This window comes from Photinus pyralis, unplaced genomic scaffold (assembly GCF_008802855.1).
Source record: "Photinus pyralis isolate 1611_PpyrPB1 unplaced genomic scaffold, Ppyr1.3 Ppyr1.4_LG6, whole genome shotgun sequence".
NCBI classification, from domain to species: domain Eukaryota; kingdom Metazoa; phylum Arthropoda; class Insecta; order Coleoptera; family Lampyridae; genus Photinus; species Photinus pyralis.
In genome coordinates, this window is record NW_022170663.1 from 29,103,331 (window position 1) to 29,122,593 (window position 19,263).

General features: G+C 33.5%; 1 protein-coding gene across 25 annotated transcripts in view; it reads left to right on the forward strand.

The window, feature by feature from the left end:
* LOC116173573 (longitudinals lacking protein, isoforms A/B/D/L) overlaps positions 1–19,263 on the forward strand; it is a 291,506-nt gene that overhangs the window by 92,914 nt on the left and 179,329 nt on the right. Inside the window, exon 5 of one of the 25 annotated variants that reach the window (XM_031491155.1) lies at positions 18,686–18,885. The exons of 21 other annotated variants lie outside the window; for them this stretch is intronic. In XM_031491155.1, coding sequence (XP_031347015.1) covers positions 18,686–18,870 — 185 coding nt within the window. In that variant the 3' untranslated portion in view covers positions 18,871–18,885. Of the gene's footprint in view, positions 1–9,039; positions 9,285–9,747; positions 10,183–15,573; positions 15,807–18,685; positions 18,886–19,263 lie in introns of those variants that run through there. 3 more of the 25 variants (XM_031491131.1, XM_031491143.1, XM_031491127.1) reach the window with 3 other exon arrangements.

The following is a 19,263-nucleotide window of genomic DNA, read 5'->3' on the forward strand; positions in this document are numbered from 1 at the left end:
TAAAATCCTGTTTTGTAATTATGTTTAAATAGACACTGAAACCGTAGAGAAGAATTTATATCTTCTCTACCTAGGTGTATAATTATTATCATTAGATTACGATTGGAAGAGGTGTCCATGGTCCGCTCTAAGTGGAGTTCGAAGTACCAAAGAAATATAGGCTTTATATCTTCCCCGTGAAAATATTTAATAAATTGAAATAACAAATATCACAACTAGTGTCGACATATGGTCAAATCGTCTGATATTTGAATTATCAATTATTAAATATTTTCATGAGGAAGGTATACAACCTCTTTCTTTTGATCATTAGATTAGTTTCAGAATAGGAAATCAATTTTTTTAATTTTGTTGAAAAGTGAATTCATAACTACTTAACAGATTTTTATTTAGATGAGACGATTTCTTCGTTTCCCTTCCTTTTTAGGTTATAATTTTATACATTCCATGTGATAAAGTTTTGGAAAAAGATATTTTCTCCTCTCTTCTATCATTGTTACTTATCCAAATTGAATAAGTTTATAAGCATAATGGGCGATACTTCATAATAATATGGGTCAGTTTGCTTTATCAAAATACTGGAAGGTTTTTAAATCATACGCTAATTTAATTCTCTTTTAGGTATGGACAGCTTATATACTAACGCAATAAGATATACATGTAATACTTGCTCAAGGACTTATAAGTATGAACACAACCTAAATTATCATATCCGCCATGGGTGTGGAGTAAATCAGTTTAAATGCCATCTTTGTTCCAAAGCTTATCGAGCAAAATGGTATCTTCGAATTCATCTGAAAACAGCACATTAACGCGACGAAATTGCAGTTGGTTTACATGTGTATCTTTCTAAGTTTGTTCTGGTCCGGTTTTGTAACTAAAACGCTCAAATCATTTTAATTTTTGAAATACCTCTAAATTGCGGAATAACGCATTACTTATTATTACGTTGTTAAACATTATTAAAATGAATGCATAAAACGCATCGATGTAATTGAAATGCTGAAAAGATAAAATATATAATAGTAATACTTTTGGTTATTTACGGAATGTTTCAGAAAAGAGTTCTACAAAGTAAGAGTAACGAATGATAACAATTACTATTACGCAACTTATTTTCCTTAATAAATTTATTTTAAGACATTTGTTTATAAATCCCTTGCGTATAGTAGTGATTTTATTCCCTTAAAGATTACTAAATTGCATGTTATTAGTTGATATCGCGCTAATAACTAGTCAATTGTGAATTATTTTTGGAAAAACTTTAGAAGAAATACGTCTTCTGTGTGGTAGATATTTTATAGAATTAACATTGTAAATCCTGTATTGAGTTGAACAAAATCTCACTTCCTACACAGATTAAATTGTGCTTTTATGTTGTGATCACGCTTCCTTTGGGAAGATCGAATCGTGTAGTGTAATGTTAGAGTTGTCTTCGTATCTGTTGCACGTTTCTTCGTTGTACTGACTGGAAACCGATATTTGTTCCAAAATGACGTTTGTACCATTGTGTTTGCAGGTAACCAGCGCTTCTTAATTCACGAAAAACCACATATCTGTTTAAGCTGTGGTAAGTCGTACAAACAAAAAACATCGTTAAGAAGGCATGTAACCCTTGAATGTGGAAAAGAGCCAACCTATAAATGTCAAGAATGTAAATACATTACCAAAAGAAAGTATAGCCTCGATATACATATTAAATCTCAACATTTGCTTTATCGATAATATAGTAGCAAGCGCTGAAAGCGATACCTTTCACACGAGGCATAGCCTAGTTGGGCAATAATATTACACAAGTGTGAATGGTAGCTTTCAAGCCTAATTTTCCTACGACTCTCAGTGGTATTCATATTATATAATAGCTTGACTTGTTCATTTTCACTTGTTTTCCAATTGCCTTCTAAAGAAAGGGCTCGCTTGCTTTGGGTCATTTTTATTTCTCGACAAGTGAACGAAATATAGAATTTTCACATCGACTTAGTTTAATGAAAAATATAATTTCCGAAGAGAGCCGTAGGAAAATGTCTATATTTGTGTGCAGAATCCTAAACTTATGTACCAAAATGAGTGTATCTAATGTTACTACAATAAAGATGCTTGTGCGTTCTTCTCAGTTAATCAATGACAGCTACATCTTCGAGTATTAAGTTAGACATTGAAACATTTGTAACTAATAGCTTGCGTCTACTAATTTCGATTGGTTTCAGATGGAAATGGTCATTCCTGCAATAAGTGTTTTAAGACATATAAAAACAGGGGGAGTTTAGTAAGGCACATAGAATATGAATGTGACAAACCGCCAGCTTTTAAATGCAAAGTTTGTTCTAAAACATACACACGAAAGGAGAGTTTAAGATATCATACCGTCTCTGTTCATAAACTATTATAACATTTCAAAATCGTAATAGATTTATTGTATATTTAACAATTGTGTCTAATAAATGTAATTCTTTAATGTACTCGCTATAAATACACAGATAAGAAACTGCGGATACTCACAGAGGTAGGTAATTTAACAGATATATAGGCTATCTGAATATATTAATATTGCAAATGTATAGAAAACAGCAAGTCATAAAGACTTTAAAGGTTTTGAACATATGATGCGGTAATAGATAATCAAGAATGGCTGATCGGGTGACAGAATACAATACATCAATAGTGTGCTTTTATCTGTAAAGAATATAACGTTAGTACGGTTTGAAAAAATAAATCAGAACATAGATAATATAATTTGATGTTTTTGTAGTCTATTACTTTGAATAATATTTGTATAATGCATGTGGTTCGTATCATGTAATGTAACTTATCTTAAATTTTAGGTCGGTTCTGCCCTATTAGAGGTAGAAGAGTGGTCGGAACATATTGTTGTCCACAATGTCAACAGTGGTATTCACAGTTGAATAATTTAAGGCGTCATATTAAGTACGAGTGTGGAAAACCTGCTTCGTTTCAATGTTTGTTTTGTGAACATAAAGTGAAACAAAAACACAATCTACATGCACATGTTCTAAAGTACCATAGTAAAAGAGCAGATGAATTTAAACAAAAGTTCAAAAGTATTAACCCTATGGAATAACGTTTATATTCCTGCAGTGTAGGTATGTATGTACGTCATTAGATGTACTTATGATGCTTATGATTATAAGTTGCGATTGTTACCTAAAGATTTATTTTCATATTTCTGGTTTCCTGTTGTATCTTACCCAATTTCCTTGTTCTAGGACAAAAGTTTTATTGCCCTTGCGGAAAGTCATATCGACACATGCAATCATTGTATACTCATTCAAAATTTGAATGTGGAAAAGATCCTAACTTTGCTTGTCCAGGATGTTCATATAAAGCCAAGCGTAAAAGTAGATTAAGAGATCATATCAAAAGAATTCATCCGCATTTATCATCCTTATAGAGAATTAAAATACCACTGTTAAGTAGGGTTCCGTATATATTGTACTTGTTGGAAATAAATTATTTATTATTCTACCATCTAAGTATTTAAGTCATATAAGTAGATATGAGCTACCATAGCACCATCGTGCTTATCAAGGATTAGTGCAACTTTCTTTTTTTATTGACGAGTTGTACCTACTTGTTTGACATTTGTTCTGGAACAGTTGATCCTTCGTTTTCGTTTAATGTTCTATATTTTGCACTAGTAAAGAAACCTTGATTCATCCACCGTATATTGTCCAGAAAAAGTTTACCAGGTCTAGAATATCTCCTGTTGTTAATGTTGCGAGTCCTTTAAATGAATTGACTGGAAAATTGCTTACAGCATTCACACACGGAAGTTATTCACTGCACCGATACTATTTCCACCCGAAAAAATGTCCACAATAATGTAACATACTTGGTTCAAATAAATAAATTTGCTCATTTCATTATTTATAAAAAAAACTACTGAAGTTCATTTAAACCTGTGTATAACCAGCAGCAAAAAAGTAAGTCAATCTTAAAAGTCCTAAGTACACTATTAAGTATAAGTAGTTGCAAAACGTACGTATGCATGAAGTAGCTTCGCGTAACAGTTCTTTTGAAATACCTATTAAAATACTGATTATGCACTCCTATAACGGAAGGTATAAAAAGTAATATTTTATGTGTCCTCGCGCAAACGGTGGCTTAATTAGTTTTACCATTTGTTTTAGATGGAAAATATTCGTGCAAGAATTGTGCGAAAGTTTACAAAAGGTTGGAATCGTTGAGCCGACATCTTCGCCTGGAATGTAATAAAATTGGGCAGTTTGTGTGTTTAACTTGCAATAAAGTTTTTAAACATAAATTTTCTCTAAGAAATCATGAATTGGTACATTTGAAGAAAAAGAATTAAACGTTAAAATCTTGTTCTTAGGCGAAAAAAAATCATTCATGCAGTAAATGCTATAATAGTAATTAATGATACAAGTTCGTTTATGACCGTCATAATGAAACGCGTGTAACCTTAAATTCACGAGGCGTAGCCGAGTGATTTTACTTACACAAGTTTCATTAATAACGTTCATATGGAACGTGTATCATTCAAAATTTAATCTACGACGGTCCAAATAGATTTGAATCAGATTTTTAAGTTATCTAAACGTTTTCAAATTATGATGCAACATTTCAAGTGCCCATACTAGTGAATGTCATGCTAATCGCCTTTGTCAATTTTGACGATTGCTATAGAAAATCTAGTGCTTTTATGAAAGACATAATGACATCCAATTGGCCATGCTAAGTCAGTCATAATGACACCGTCGTAGATTAACTATATAACTTAACAAGAAGTTTCGATTGTAGATGAACAATTTCATTTATTCAATGTAATAAAGTCTTTCTGAAGTATAATAGTATATTATATTATACGAGCATATAAAGAGTAATAAGTCCCCAGAAGTCATTAATTCGACACGTAATTACCTACAGGTAAGATTATGTTAATGTAAATTGTTGTCATTCATTTTTCATTGTTTTAGATTGTTACATAATCTACGCAGATCAGGTGGTTATTTCAATTTCTATGTACCTACAACTATTGTGTAAATCCGATCCCGATACATCAATTATGGCTGCCCAAATTGTTACACAGCTGTCAAATGGAATACAATATTTTATTTTGCATACATAATCTCATTTTTCAAAGACTTCGTTACGCTTCTCCGACCTGCATCCAACAACTTTCCTCTTCTTTTAGAAACCATGGTATTTATACAAACGAAGTTTAAGTGATGAAAGCATAGTTTTATTGCAAATTTAAATAATTTTATTTTATTTTTCTTAAATATTTATGAAAAATTACAGTTGTATAAGACTTATGGTAATTAAGTCCTAAATCAGTAAGGTCAGGAACGGTTTATACTGTACAAAGAAATACAAAAAAAGACTTCGAGACCAAACGAGAGTCTCGTCGAGACTCTTGCCGAGATTCATAGACGAGACTGAACCTCGGTCTCGTCTGGAATAGACGAGACGAGACGAGGGCGGCATCACTAAACAAGGCTAAGTTCTTACGATTCATGCCCTGGATTGATAGGGGAAGTTCGATTGTATGATCTCCAAAATCTGTAAGAATAAGGAAATAGCTCACATTTTGAGATTTTGCATTGTAAAACGAAATATTTTGGTCTCCTCTACTACTATTTTTCCTATGCCTGCTTAAACACTTATACTTATATCATCTAAAAAAAGCATTATGCGGGTCACTCTGTAATTGGGGACAAGCCTGTTGAGGGCCCAGAACAAGAGAGGGATACTAAATAAATAAATAAATCATTCTTGTTAGATAGTTGTTATTTGTCACCTATTTTACTTTTTTTTAAATTTAATTACAATTTTAGTTGGATTTAAAGACGAGCTTTTTACGTCAATGAAAGTGAAAGTCTAGTTTTCAGTATTTCCTTTTAGTCCAGGAAATAGAGATTGAAAATGGACCATTTCCTGCAAAACGAGAAGTAGTTCCAATTTTTTTTGCATGTCATGAAAGACTAGCTGGTGGTTAAGAATCCAAGTTTTCGACCTCCCACCCCTTGTGCTTCCCCCGTACCACCCTTAAAACCAAAGAAATTTGGTTGGTTTTTTAGTTTTTCAATCATATCTCTTTATAAGTTCATTTTACAAAAAAATATTGTTATCAGAAATTGTAGACTATAAAATTCTACACAACTTTGATATACACTACTTTTTTGTGAAATGTTTATTAACAGCGATATAGAGCTTCAGAGTTGCTTATATTTTTAAGAACTCTAAAATTTGTATGTAGATGTTTTAACCAAATTTTATACTTTATCTCTATAATTAAGAGTTTTATGAGAAAATATCTTCAATTTATCGTGGCATAAATACCCTTACGCTGCACCCTTACCAAAGGGGATGCATAATAATTCAACTTTCAACCCTTGCTAGTGGGGATATTTGAATCACTGTGAGATTGTAGGGCTTTCTAATATACGTTTGAAACAAAAAATTATTTTCACTTCAGTTCAGCTTCATCCTTCATCCCCCCCCCCTCCCCCCAACCACGGTAGGAATAGATATTTAAGAGGAATAGAAAATATTATGTAATAAGCGTTGTATTCTCTGACTAACTTCACAATCGCCACAAGAGCGTTTAAATATCTATTCCTTCCGCGCGCGGGGGGGAGAGGGGGAGGGGGTGAAACTGAACTGAAGTGAGACAATTTTTTCATTTCAAAAGTATATTAGAAAGGGCTATAATCTCACAGTAATTCAAATATCCTCACTAGCAAGGGTTGCAAGTTTCATTATTATGCATCCCCTTTGGTAAGGGTGCAGAGTAGAGGGATTTATACTACGATAAATTCAAGATATTTTCTCATAAAACTCTTAATTATAGTGTAAAAGTATGAAATTTGATTAAAACACCTACATAGAAATTTCAGAATTCTTAAAAATATAACCAACTCTCAAGCTCTATATCTTTTTTAATAAACATTTCACAAAAAAGTAGTGTATATCAAAGTTGTGTAGAATTTTATGGCCTACAATTTCTGATAACAATATTTTTTTCTAAAGTAAACTATACAAAAGATATGATTGAAAAACTAAGAAACCTACCAAATTTCAGGGGTTTTGGGGGTGGTACGGGGGAAGCACAAGGGGTGGGAGGTCGAAAACTTAGATTCTTAACCACCAGATGACTGTCTACGACATGCAAAAGAAATTGGAACTACTTCTCATTTTGCATACTAAAACCCTCTATTCCCTGGACTATTTCCTTTACGTCAATGTTGAATGTTTTTCAGTATATGCGTGGAAGTTTTTAGGTATAGGTAATTTCAATGATTAACTTGGTTCATGTAGATCTGTGTGTGGGAACAGAAATGTCTGGAATCATTGGGCGAGATATATTTTTTTCGCTGTTATAATGTTGAAGGCAATCGTCATTAAAACACCTATGGAGTGATCGTCCTCTAATACTTGTGTTTTGTTTCAGATATTAATAAGCAATTGCACCCTTTTTCTTGTGACGGCTGTGGTAGGTCATACGCAATTTATAACAGTCTAAGGAGGCACAAAACTGTTGAATGTGGCAAGCAAAAGAACATTGAGTGTTCTTTATGTTCTTCAAAATTTTACTATAAGCAGAAGTTACAGTTGCATTTACATAGGAAACATGGAATTGAACTTCTATACTGATGGGAAGTTTTCGAGTGTTTCTTCTTTTTGATTTTCAAAAAATGAATGTTTTCCATACATAATTATTATGTAGCTTTCAATTGTTTGTTGCATGTGCCTACAACTGAGTTTCATAATGTGTCTTTTTTGTATTAAACATAACGTCGAATCTCTAAATTGTAAGATTATGTTTGCGGATTGAGAGTTGCCAAATACCCCACATATAGTACATCTTTGGCGACCGCATATTCTTATGTCTTTTTACTGTGTATCTTTGTATTGTAGATGAAATAACTTTAGGTGTGACAATATCTCACTATTAACTCAAACGTCACTTTTTATTGAGGTTCTTGATGGAATCTTTGAAAATGTTACGATTTAGATGACGTATGCTTTAACCTCGCTTTTTTATCCAGTTGTGTGGACATATGGTTTTTGCTTGCTATCTTTATAATGCGCCCTTGAAAATAATCAAAATTCTGTACATTTTCTATAATAGTCTAATTGCGCAGTAAGTAGCCAAGATTGTGCAAATCGGTCATTTATTCCCGAGTTTATTCCTTACTGAATTGCCGTTTTCTAACAGTTTGGTCAACACGTCAGAATTAGTACCTCCACGAAAGTGGAACCTCTTGATTTCAATGCGTTCTGGGTTGACACCATAGCAAATTTGTTTATAAATAGGTCCACTCCGAATGCACAGGGTGTAACAATTAAGCATGTAAAAAATAATACCAACGCCAACGGTCCAAAATGCTTCGTTTGAGAGCTGCGTCTCAAAAGCCCGACATACAGAAAGTAGGAACAAATAGAGGGCGAAACAAACTTGATCTAGGGAAAATTTAGTACCAATCTTTGAACTTCAAAATCATATAGAAGACAGCGCTTTGCACAGGTGTTGCATTGCAGTGTTGCTTTGTGGCTTTGTATGCTTTTCTATATTAACAATTATTCAAATTGAAAGAAACATGATACTGGCGTAGCTTACTCTCGACTACGGATAATCTAATTATGTAATTTTTTAGGGCTACTTGTAGAGGATAAAGAAGGATATCGTTGTGAAATTTGCTTTAGAGTTTACAAATGGAGAAAAGGTTTGGCTCACCATAAAAGGTATGAGTGCGGAAAAGAACCACAGTTTAGTTGCGCTATTTGCAACTATAAATCGAAAACAAGAAGTAATTTGAATAGCCACATTCGAAATAAACACAAGTGCATTTAAAAGTTTAGCAAAGCATTGTGATTGTTATGGGGAAATATAAGAAGGCCTCATTTAGAGTTGTATTGTATATATTTTAGTGTATACACAACCCTTTTTACATCATGTAGGTGCATTCGAAAAGAACAGTTGTAATGTTTAATGAAATATTGACAACTGTTGGTGGTTGACAGATATGGTTTTCTTACGCCCTTATTTTGTTTCAGACTTAAATGGACAGTACCACCCTTTTTATTGTGATCGCTGCGGCCGGTCTTATTCGATATACAACAGTTTAAGAAGACACAAAAAAGTTGAATGCGGCAAGGAAAAACGCATGCAATGCGCTTTATGCCTATCAAAATTTTACTACAAGCAGGAGTTACACCTTCACCTTCATAGGAAACACGGAACTTCTCAGCTGATGGGAAATTTTCTTATATTACCTCCTTCTTGATTTTTTTTTACCGTCCTCCATATGAACTTATGATCGTTTCAAAACGTTGTTTGTTATAAGAATTACTTTTATAGTAGGTGAAATATAACAAAATAGAAGAAATTATGAAATTTTTATCACTGACAAGGAAATAAATTCATAGAGCTAGTGATCAATAACTGTTTATGAGTCCAAGGCTCAACTCAGTCGTACCCCTGTTTATTGTCGGGATTATCAGTGGTACTTCTGTTCTCCTAAACTTGTAATGGGCAGCCGAAAATGGACGTGAAATGATTTAATGCCGTATAATTTGCCTGCTTGCTCGTTCACAATTCATCTCGCAATCCGAATGCAAACATTTTTACTGATGATCAAATTAAGAGTTAGTTTTTCTTCTTCAAATTATAGGGTTAAAAATACAATAAGTATATAAAGCTTGGTTTGGAATATTTATGTTAGTGCGAGCCTAGAACCAAACCCACTAACAATTTCGTTTTAGGAACTGGAAGTACGATTTGGGCCTGTTTGAAGTGTAATAAAATGTATACAAAAAAAGTTTCGTACTATTGCCACATGAAATATTATTGCGGCGCCAGTCCTGATTATTACTGTGATGTGGAAGGCTGCTCTTATAAAACCAGAAGGAAACATAATTTGAAACGGCACAAACTTACACACGAAGACAAAGCGTGTCTTTATATTTAAATGTTTATCTAGATGTATAAACTATTCTCCAACATTGCTTCATTCAAAGACATTTATTAGTTATTAAAATTGACGTATTGATTATATTTGACTAACAATAACGTTTGTTTATTATTATATTCATTCTTTATGTTACGGTTGGTAGAGCATCACTTAACCACCAATGACACTACTACTAATAATTGTTAATTATACAAGTTTTTACAAAGTAAATTGTCGTTACAAAGATCGTGTTCCTTTACTCGCAAATCTACGGTTTGAGAACAGAAATGAAATGTCAATTTGTCTAATTGAGAAAGGGGCATTTTTCAAAACGGATTATCATTGCAGAACATGTTATGTTTTCGGCCTTTCCACGCCTTTGATTTGAACTCTAGGCAAAAAGGCACGGTATGCATTATCTTACTAATCAATAATTGTAGGTATAAAAAGTGGTTTCAGGAGATTTTTTTTACGTCGAGACAAACAAATTGTGAGATTCACACTGCAAACCCTTTCCAAAAGCAAAGCTTGTTTATCACATTCCTGCCAGTTTGGAGCTTGTCGAAAAACTTACAAAATGAGCTTCGGATAATGCTAGTGCTTAAGTACGAAAACTAGAAGTAAAAAATTAGTATTGAAATATTTCGAACACTTTTCCGAATTGATTTATGATTTCAGGATTTGTCTCCGGCCGGACGAAGAATTACTCCTGTGACATATGCCATAAGAGTTATAACTATTGGAGCACGTTACTGCGCCATCAACGGTTAGAATGTAATAAAGTTGGAAGGGAAGTGTGTTCTTACTGCAAGAAAGTATTTAAGCACAAGCATAATTTGCAACGACATATGTTCATGGTGCATCATATTGATATAAGAAGATAATTATTATTCGTTTTTTATTACCACCTTTTATAAAAATAAAAATCCTTAAATATAATAATGTGCCTGTATTTTTCACCAAAGCGGAATTATTATATATCAATACCCATTTACCATAGTGTTTCAACTATACGTCCTTAAGCACGTATAGGGATAGGAAAAAAAATTCTCCTGAAACTCCATTTTAAAAACGTTAAACACGTCGGCACGGTATGACGCAAGTGATTTGGCGCATGTATCATCCGTGCGTGAAATAGAAAGAGCGACATTAACGTAAAAAACAAAAGAAAAAAGTTTAAAAAAATCCTATATACCGATCGGGCCCAAGTGTGAATGTAAACCATTCGGTGACATACAGAGACACATCATCATCAAAATCATTCAGCCGTTTAGGAGGAGTTCAGTCACAAACACACGTACAAAAGAGTTTTATATATATATGAAGTAAACAAAAGAATTAAAATTATAGAATTGTCAGTGGAGTGAAATAGTTCTGTAAACAATTTTCTAAGTTCTTGCATCTACTTGATCTACTATTGTGTTTTTACACGGGAAATTCTAACTTGCCGGTATATGTAAATTTTTATTATGTAGTATTTCAAACTCTAACGATCGCTCGACTAATTTGGGTCCATGAGGCCCACGAAATGGTGCAGCTGAAAATGTATCTTGTATAAGCTAAAGAAAAATAGTGCTTTTCTGGTGTAAGACGTAATTTTTATAGATATTTACAATAGATACGTATGAAATATGTTTAATTTTTTTATTTCTAATTTGTAATTTATACGTATGTTTTAGGCAATAATCCCAAACTTGTTTGCTCCACGTGTGGAAAACTATATAAAGCGAAGCGGTCTTTGCGGAGACATGAAAAATACGAATGTAAAAATGTTCGATACTTTATATGTCCTGTCTGTCCTCATACTACAAAACAAAAGAGTAATTTAATGGCCCACGTTTATTTCAAGCATCCAGATTTCGAAAACGGAAGTTCGTGGAATCCAGAATTTGGGAACGGAAGCTCGTGTATTGGTTAGCTTTTAAGTGAATAAATACTTCCCCGCTGTCTTTTGATTCAGAGTAAACTGTGAAGATTTGCTCGTACTTACAACCATTAAAGCTCTCCGCATCCCACAGTGACTTTTTGATATGAACGCACCCCTTGTGATAATTTGCAGTATGATGACAAGATGGATTTGAGGCAACCAGATGCCTATGGACGTAAGGAAGTTCGAAAATCAAGGAGATAGGATTGCTTTATATTCTCCTATTGCAAAGTATCATTTAACCAGCGTAATATACTGAAAGTCTGAAACTACATACCTACGCCAACATTACAAAACCGGACGGAACGATTAGTAATCAACTCGCAAAGTTTGATAGTCAACTCATAGTGCAACCAAAAAATCAGAAATCGATGTCAGTCACAAAATTATAATAACATTATTTGATTTGTGCCTACGCGCACGATTATAGTGATACTAAATATCGTTTATGTAATAAGTAGAATGTTTAAAATTACAATACTTTTCTGAATGTTTTAGGGGCAAAGATATATGTGGAAGTATTTTCCGTAGAAAAGGGACACAGATAATCCCGATACGTACCAAATGGTAACTGGTATAAAACCTCTAATATTCGTTGGCAACTAGCGTGTTTCTACAGCTCGAATATGTCATTTACGTTGGAAAGTTACACACAATAGTTTATTAGTGTTAATGTTTTCAAATATTCTTAGATGCATGCTTATACATATACTTATATCAATAGACTAAACATGGTTATGTTTTAGCTTCCCTGTTAAACCTTCATAAGCAATTTCCATGTCCAAAGTGCGGAAGATTATACCAACACCGAAAATCAGTTAGTAATCATCTATCAGTTGTTTGCGGTAAAGAGCCGAAATTCTTTTGCAGTTATTGCACTGCAAACTTTTATTACAAGCATCATTTGGTCCGCCATTTGCGGATTCACAAGTAGGCTCCTACTGCTGTTAGGAGTAGAATTCTGTTCGGATGAAAATTTAATTTTTGTTATATTTTTCAGTAGATATTTTGGTTGTTTCTTTTAAAAAATAAATAAGTTACCATGGAACACTTTGCAGTCTTTTTTGTTCGGATCTAATATTTGATCATATCGGCGTCCTAGACCAAAACGCCGATGTACACACTGAACTTTGTGAAAAAAAGAATCTGCGTGTCCTCGCGTGACTTAATCGTCCATGTGCAAATGTTACGTAGATTATATCATTGGATATTCGGACGGAGTAACAATCTTGCGAGCTGTATCCTGCGCTTCGGAATTTGGATTTGGATTATTATCGTCATACTTAAAGCCAGATCCCACATTTCTTTCAGATTAAAATTTTTGCGTTAGTTCGTCTTGGGGGCGTGTATGTGTTATGATTGCTAAAAAAATGACGAAACATAATTTTGCAACTATTGGAAAAGTAGCTCACAATTAAGCACCTTAGTTTATTTGGGAAGAGCATTTGGTTGCTTCTACATGCTTATGTTACGTGTTTATGATAGGTCGTATATTTGTGTCATAATACCTATCTAAGTAGTTTTGGATCTTCATTGACTACATCCTGAGATACTTGCAACATATACAAGGACTATGTTCGCTTCATAGGGAATTGATTCAATAACTATCACCTTAAAAATTTATTGGGTATCACTTTGAACTGTCCTTTTTCTATTCCAATGTACCACTACAGCTAACACGTACTATTTATTTATTAATTAATGCATAATTGACAAAAAGTTAAAATCAAGGAAACTTTACTTCACACACACACACACCTTCATAACAAAAGAGCAAAAGAGTGTTTAACGTTCATCACGTCGGAAAAATTGTGTGTATGTCACTCGAGTGGCCTACAGTAGAAAATATATCTGACTGTAGTTGACAATGTTTATTATTTCAGGATCCATTCCCACCACACAGGAATTGTATAATGATTACTCTTGCATCAATTGTGGAAGAATTTATCATAGGAAAGATTCTTTAACGAGACATTTAAGACACGAGTGTAACGTTGAACCAAAATTTGTGTGCGGTTATTGCGGAAAAAGATTCAAACATGGATTCCATTTAAAATCTCATCTTTCCAGAAGACATACACAATAACCTAATTCGCAAAAGTACTTGTTTTTCTTGCTTAAAACTTCAATAAAAATACCTGTAACATACAAATATGAGTATTTTCTAAAGTAGGATTCTGCCATACCTACTTAGGCACGGACTGTACGTGTAGGAAGTTTAGCTTTAAATATGCCTTATGTACTAGTCCTACCAATAATCTAGCTATTTTCAGATCGTTTTCCATGTACCCAATGCCATAAGTCATACAAAAGAAGTATCACTTTAACTCGACATATGCGATACGAATGCAACAAAGAGGGAGAATTCGAGTGCGTCCATTGCAAACGGGTTTTTAAACACAGGCATCATTTACTTTTTCACGAACGCCGATATCATTCATAATAGCCATTGTACTAACAACAGCATTCAAAAATTTATTAAGGAAGTACGATCAAAACATAATTATTATGCTCATATATCTAGAGTATTTTGTTCATTTTGTTGTAATTTAAATTTATTCATTCAGTAAAAGACATAATACATTTGATGCTTTGATGTACTGCTATAAGTTTCAACATTTTAAGCATATTTTGTCTGGATTCTTGATGCCCCTGAGGGTTTTAGATATGGGCATTGAATACTTGATTTATAGATGTTAGCGCGTAGAGTGGACGAAAAAATCCTGTCGAAAAAGGTCTCCATTATGTGCAGGCGAATTCCACTTTTGTGATAAATTTTAACTTCTTGCAATAAAAATGTAAAATAATGAAAAAAGAACTTTTTATGGTTGATCGTTTCGGATTTCTGACGATGAATTTCGATTTTGGAGGTGTGGTCGCAGGATATTTAATTTACCACCAATTCTGTTCCTTTCTGACATTTCTGCTTTAACCGCATTTAATCGAGCGTGGTCAATTGGAAATCATACGGTAATCTATTTCTATAGGTACAATAAACCATAAAGGTAAGACTGCACTAACTGAACTGCACTGTAGCGGAGCGACGCGGTATGATGCAGACAAATATTATGTTATTGAATTTATATGACACATCCCGCACTACGCCGTGGCGGGCATCGTAGTTTCACTGCTGCTAGTGCAGATGAATTAATTTAATTTCAGTTACCTTGCTCATAAGACACATTATGACTGTTTAACAAAATGTTGCAGTGTCGCGCCACAGCAGTTCAAATGCAACACCCCTATACATATCTTGTAGCGAGGCATCGCCTCGCATCGCTTCATTGCAGTGCAGTTCCCGCTAGTGCGATCTTACCACATCTTTAACAAAACTGCTAGAACTAAAACAACCTAGGCTGATTTTGAGGAGATCATATTGTTCTCTGGCTAGTGTTTCTGGGAAGCATTTGGAATGTTTGAGAATCATTTTCAGATGATTTGAAACAAAAAAATCTTTATTTTGATGTGATGTGATCGGTAGGCCATTCTCCACTTTAGAAACGTATGTCCAACGTTTGTCCATACTGACTCCAGCTATAGTGAATAAAATATAATATGATGACGGTAATGGAGATTTTTTTAACCTCGTACAGTTGCAAGTTGCAACCTTACCTTACCTTTAGTACAGCTTGACTCAGGAAACTCTCTTTTTTACATCCTTTGGTGTATAATTACTATTAGTTGTGCTTGCTAAACAAGATTTTGTTTTAGGATCGACGACTAAAAAGGAAAATAGCGCACAGTACCACTGCAAAGTGTGCGGTAGGACATTTACACGAGTTGATAATCTCAGAAGACACATGCATTCCGTTTGCGGAAAAGACCCCCAATTTTTCTGTACTGCTTGCAGTTACTCCACAAGACGCAAATATATGCTAGTACACCATTTACGTCGCAAGCATCCGGCATTGTTTGTGAATTTTGTGTAACCTTTGAATATACAAAGGTGTAACTATTTTTTATAATACACGACATTGTGACTTACTTTAGTATTTACTTACATGGCATAAATAAGAGTATAGTTTATTTATAGGTACATGGCTTCTCACCGATAAGTATGGGATGGAGAGCCTAAGCTTTGAATGTAGATATTCAAAGGCCTAAGTCAACGTTTCATTATCGCATTTCAAATTCAAGTTACCAACCTTTGACCATTATTTAAACTTTATTGTATGTGCAAACTCTTACGAGTAAATGCCGGTTGCTCATTATACGTAATTTCGTTGCAACTAAAATATTTTTTCTCCAACCACCTGAATAAGACGCTATTTTGTGACAGTGTTCGGTACCTAAAATTGACGTTTTGCGGATTAATCGCTTTCACCATGGCAACTGTACAAAAAGTGGATACTTTTGGTCCTAGTACCAAAAAGAAATTGACCTTGAAAGTTGGCCAATTAAAAAATTACAATCACGGAGATATGTCACATTGGCATCGTTTTACATTGCAGGTTGTAAGATATTTCTATACATACAAATCAAATATTTTTGCATATTCAATGCAAATAATTATGTTACCTATACGTATGTACATGTATTGAAAATGATTTACGCTCGCTATTTTTATTTAAACCATGTGTAACGTAATTTACGTATTCCGTGAACGTAATTTTAATACGTATACAACCCGCCGTCGCGCGTAACGCCATCTACATCAGACCAATTGCACTATTATCTGTCATTTTGAATTCAAAATTTGAAAAAGTTAATTGCAATTAATTTTAATTAAAAAACTGTATGGTAAGTTTTTTATTTCAATACAAAATATAACAATATTAATTGTGTATACAATAAAATGACCGAAACTGATAGCGACATGGATTACACTCCGCCAGAGATTATAGAAACGGCAGAACATGCTACCTCAAGATTTGCTCCCTACAAAGTCGCGAGAGGTAAGAAGTAAGAAGTAAGAACGAATGGGTTATAAATTACCTAAAAACTAGAGTGGCATGACACGTGAGGACAAGAAAGCAGAAGTTCTTATACTAGTAGTGAAACTGTGACTGAATCTAAATTCGAATATAATTTGAAGTAAAGGGGGTTGGAGAAAAAATTTTATGTTTTATTCGTACAAAAAATGCGTTTTCGGGACTCGGAAGGTTGCTGGACTCCGCTAACGCGTCGTCCAGCAACTATCTTCCTCGTCCCGAAAACTGACATTTTTTGTACTAATGAAACAAATAACTATTTTTGCTTAATTTCATATATGTAGGATATCCCGGTTTGTATTGATTTTCTTTCAATTTTATACGCTACATTCGAATTCAAATTAATGCCTAAATCAAACATTCGTGTCCTTTTACAATATAAATTATCTTCTGTAATGCTAACGGGACAAACGATTGATATTTTCAACTAGTGATGTAATAGTAGGTACCAACATTAAAGAAACTGATGCGTGGTACTGGTTTTTTAAACAGTTGGTACATATCGCTAGTATTTAATCTCGTTTGCTTTACAAAGAGCAAATTCATTTTGTTTTCATATTAAAAAAATCGTCAAGTACCTACCTAGTTTTCGACTAGTTTTCTGTTGGGTCTGATATTTATTGAAGAAGTGTCCATCTTCACTAATACATACCACATTTCATCTTTATAAAGTCTAATAAATAGACACGGTGAGGAAAATGGAGATCACATTCGCATTCTACAATAAAAGACTTGGACTGTATGTGTTGTGCTATTTTACTCATCTTTGCCATTATAGAAGTAGTGTGAGGGTGAACAAGGAAGGTATAGTGTGTCAAAACAATTAATTTCAGTTTTCCGCAATAAAATTAGATGGATTGTATTTTTTTCATTTTTTTACAAAATGGTGCGACATGACCTGCTAAAATCAGCAAACCCGGTTTTCTGTTAGCTCCTTAAAGTAAATACAAGAAATCATTATTATATAGTATAAGTTGTTTAACAAATAATTTTGAATATCAGCTAGTAGCGATCTGCATTTAGTCACCATACTATAAGTTGCGAGAGTTATGGATCCAGTTCAATTTTCTTTAAATGTTACAGTGAAGTTGTTCACGTATGGCAATATAACTATGTCGTGTTGTAGATTTGAATACATCCTTAAATATTCCGGTTGCGAAACCATATCAATGCGAAAAATGTTTGCGATGTTACAAATTTCCGCAAGGATTACGACAACACCAAGTTTATGAATGTGGCAAGGATCCACAATTTCAATGCCCGGTGGACACATGTATTTACAAATCTAAGACGAAAGGAAATTTAAAACTTCATCTTATAAATAAACACAAATTAAAGAATGCTACTGTGATGTCTATGAAATCTGTAATTTAATCCAAATTGTTTTTGAAATAAATAAGGGGAAATTTTGTCATTTTTTCACAGTATAGGTATTATACCAGAAGAGATGGTGAAAAAATCTGATTTACAAAGTGTAGTCACCATGCGTAGGTAGTCTATATGTCACTTCAGATTTTTTAAGTTTGCATACACTAATTCGTTTATTTTTAGGTTATGTTTTGAGAGTAAAATATTTTCACTGTTCAACGTGTCAAAAAAGATATTTATCTAAAACTGCCCTAAATCGCCACATAAAATATGACTGTGGAAAGGAGCCTATGTTCAAGTGCTATCAGTGCACATATCGAGCACATCAAAGGGTTCATCTGCAAAAGCATTTATTAAAAATTCATTCAGTGGTTTCGTAGAAAGTGTACAGTTTTTCGTATAATATAAGCTTACAAATTTACGTCTTTATACTTATAGATTAGGAAACGTGCAGTCCTATTATAACGTTTTAAGCATATTTGTAATTCTATACCTTTGAATGTAATTAACTTATTATTTTTTAGGAAGTTTATTCGCTCTTCAAAAATGGTTTTGCGATCGATGTGGAAGAGGTTACACAAAACACAACTCCCTTTATGTGCACAAAAGGTATTACTGTGGAAACAAATATGGTTTCAAATGTTCTAAGTGCCATCAAAAATATAAAAGGAAACATCATCTTAAGCGCCATTATCTAAGACACCATTAGTGATTTGAAAAGGTTGCAGTAATAAATAAAATACGAACAGACATTCTTGACCATAAGTAATGTTAGAAGAGTCGTTTTATTTATCTGCAAGTACTTTTCACTTTAAGTATTCCAGTTCCCTTTTCTCCTAATGTGCAATTTGCAAGATAGGTAATACTTTTGTGATTGTTCAGCGTCTGGAAATATTTAACTAATCCTACTAATTTACTAAACTGTTCATTGACTAAAATACAGACTTGTCACGTATTAGTGATTATGTAAGGTCATTACATGAAGATGTTACGTGTACTAAATCCTGGAAATAATTATTCTGTTTTCAATAGTCAGAATTTGACCGTAATAATTCACTTCTAATTCTCTACAAGTCTAGACATACGTTCGTAAAGTATTATC